The 1,804-nt window shown below is 38.5% G+C and overlaps 1 protein-coding gene across 1 annotated transcript; it reads right to left on the bottom strand.

Moving 5' to 3' along the window:
* Window positions 1–274: 274 nt before the first annotated feature.
* On the bottom strand, window positions 275–1,244 carry LOC123970148 (LITAF domain-containing protein-like). The gene is made up of 3 exons (XM_046048040.1): window positions 1,169–1,244; window positions 675–825; window positions 275–410 (listed from the first exon to the last, which is right to left on the bottom strand). Exons 1-3 carry the CDS (start codon window positions 1,242–1,244, stop codon window positions 305–307), a joined length of 333 nt encoding a protein of 110 aa, XP_045903996.1. The 3' UTR covers window positions 275–304.
* Window positions 1,245–1,804: the final 560 nt, after the last annotated feature.

The following is a 1,804-nucleotide window of genomic DNA, read 5'->3' on the forward strand; positions in this document are numbered from 1 at the left end:
AAATAAAAGAAAACCTATTATACTGATTACTGATACTGATATACAACATTGCTCAGGTCAAGTTAAGAAAAGATTACATTTTTCCCATTACATTTTTTACAACATGATTGCACATTTTAATTCAACAAATTTGCAATTTTTTATTGAAATGACTAATTAAGTAAGTTACGCAAAGGAGCACATGATCTATGATGACAACTGATGTATTTGCAGAGGTTGGCTCCTGTACAAATCTTTATTTAGTCGTGGTTGACTTCTCTACCTTTTGTTGTTACTTCAGTAGAGTTTGCACTGCAGTGCTGCTTCACATGCGTTTGTGGATATGCAGGACCCTGTTACAGGTGGGGCACGAATGCTCCACATCTTTGCAAGCATTCACACAGAAGGGGATCAAACAGCAAGGCCAGATCCTGGTGTGGAGTATCACAATAAAGTAAAAAAAATATTTCATAATGTGCACATAAATGCGTACACTGTAAATCATTCTCAAAAGATTTTTTCATTTTAAGTTGAATTAGTTTGAAATGAATAAAACATACTTTAAGTTAATGAGAAAGCAATAGTTGATTCTACTAACACTCCATTCCTGTGTGACGCTTTACAGTGTACAGAGTTGATTTGGGGGTGTGTGTGTGTGTGTGTGTGTGTGTGTGTGTGTTGGGATCTTTACTCACATTAAGACTCCTAATACACCACAGATCAGCCAGGTGAGCGTACCATTTTTATGCTCTACTTTAGTGACAACATTGGTTTGGCAGTAAGGACACTGCATCTGTCCAGGAACATCAGATGGCGGCTGCTGCTGCACCACCACCACCTGGTTCACTATGAGGAAGACATACAACACCCTGTAACATCCACTGACAACACAACAGACCTGCAGTCTTTTACTATGATCTGCAAATTCAAAGTTATTTTAACTGGTGAGAATCGGAAATAGAGAGACAATCTCCAAGTTGTAACAGGATGTACTGGTAAACAGGTAATTGATACTGGAAGTGGACATAAGAAAGAGACATTTTGCATGAAAAAAAAAGATTTAAGGAACAGAATGATAAACAAACTGCTAAAAGTCTCCTGTCACATGGATTAAAATGACAGGAATAATAATTTAAAAAAAAGATACAAGTAGGTAAAATGACACAGATGAAGGTCCCTGATCTCTTACCGGGTTGGATGCCAGGCTGAACTTGGTAGACTCCCGTGTTGTAGTCTGCAGGGGGACCAGGGTAAGGCGATGCCATTGCCGTGTTATCTGAACCAGGAAAAAAGCTTGGAAGTCAGAGACAAATGTTGTGAAGAAGGAACTGCAATAAGGCATTGTAATCCAAATCTGACGTTTGATTTCTCTGAATGAAGCAAAGTGAATACATATTGAACAGAGCTGTGTCGTTAAAATGTGGGGTGGACTCGAGCACAGGTTGAAACCTGGAATCTCTCACTCTCAATTTTTGCACCGTCTCTTCTGTCTAAAGTTTAAAAACTTGCTAATCAATTTATAGAGCATTTTCTAGAACGAAATGGCCAGTTGTTAGAACACTATATCCATGACATTTATATGCATGTAACCTGGTTTGGTGGCAATGTAAGGATCCCTGCTCTCACATTACCAAAAGTCCAATTCTGTTGGTCAACTTTATGTAATGGTACTTTTTAATGTCCAAACGTCACAATAGTATTTGCAATTTATTTGCAGGTAAGAGACCAACACAGCTGTCAGTTTCTGAGGCTAATTCAAATCTATGGGGGCTGAGAGATGTCCATGCCCTGCACCTTAAGAAAAACACATGCAAATACACAAATC

Source organism: Micropterus dolomieu, linkage group LG04 (assembly GCF_021292245.1).
Source record: "Micropterus dolomieu isolate WLL.071019.BEF.003 ecotype Adirondacks linkage group LG04, ASM2129224v1, whole genome shotgun sequence".
Classification (NCBI taxonomy): domain Eukaryota; kingdom Metazoa; phylum Chordata; class Actinopteri; order Centrarchiformes; family Centrarchidae; genus Micropterus; species Micropterus dolomieu.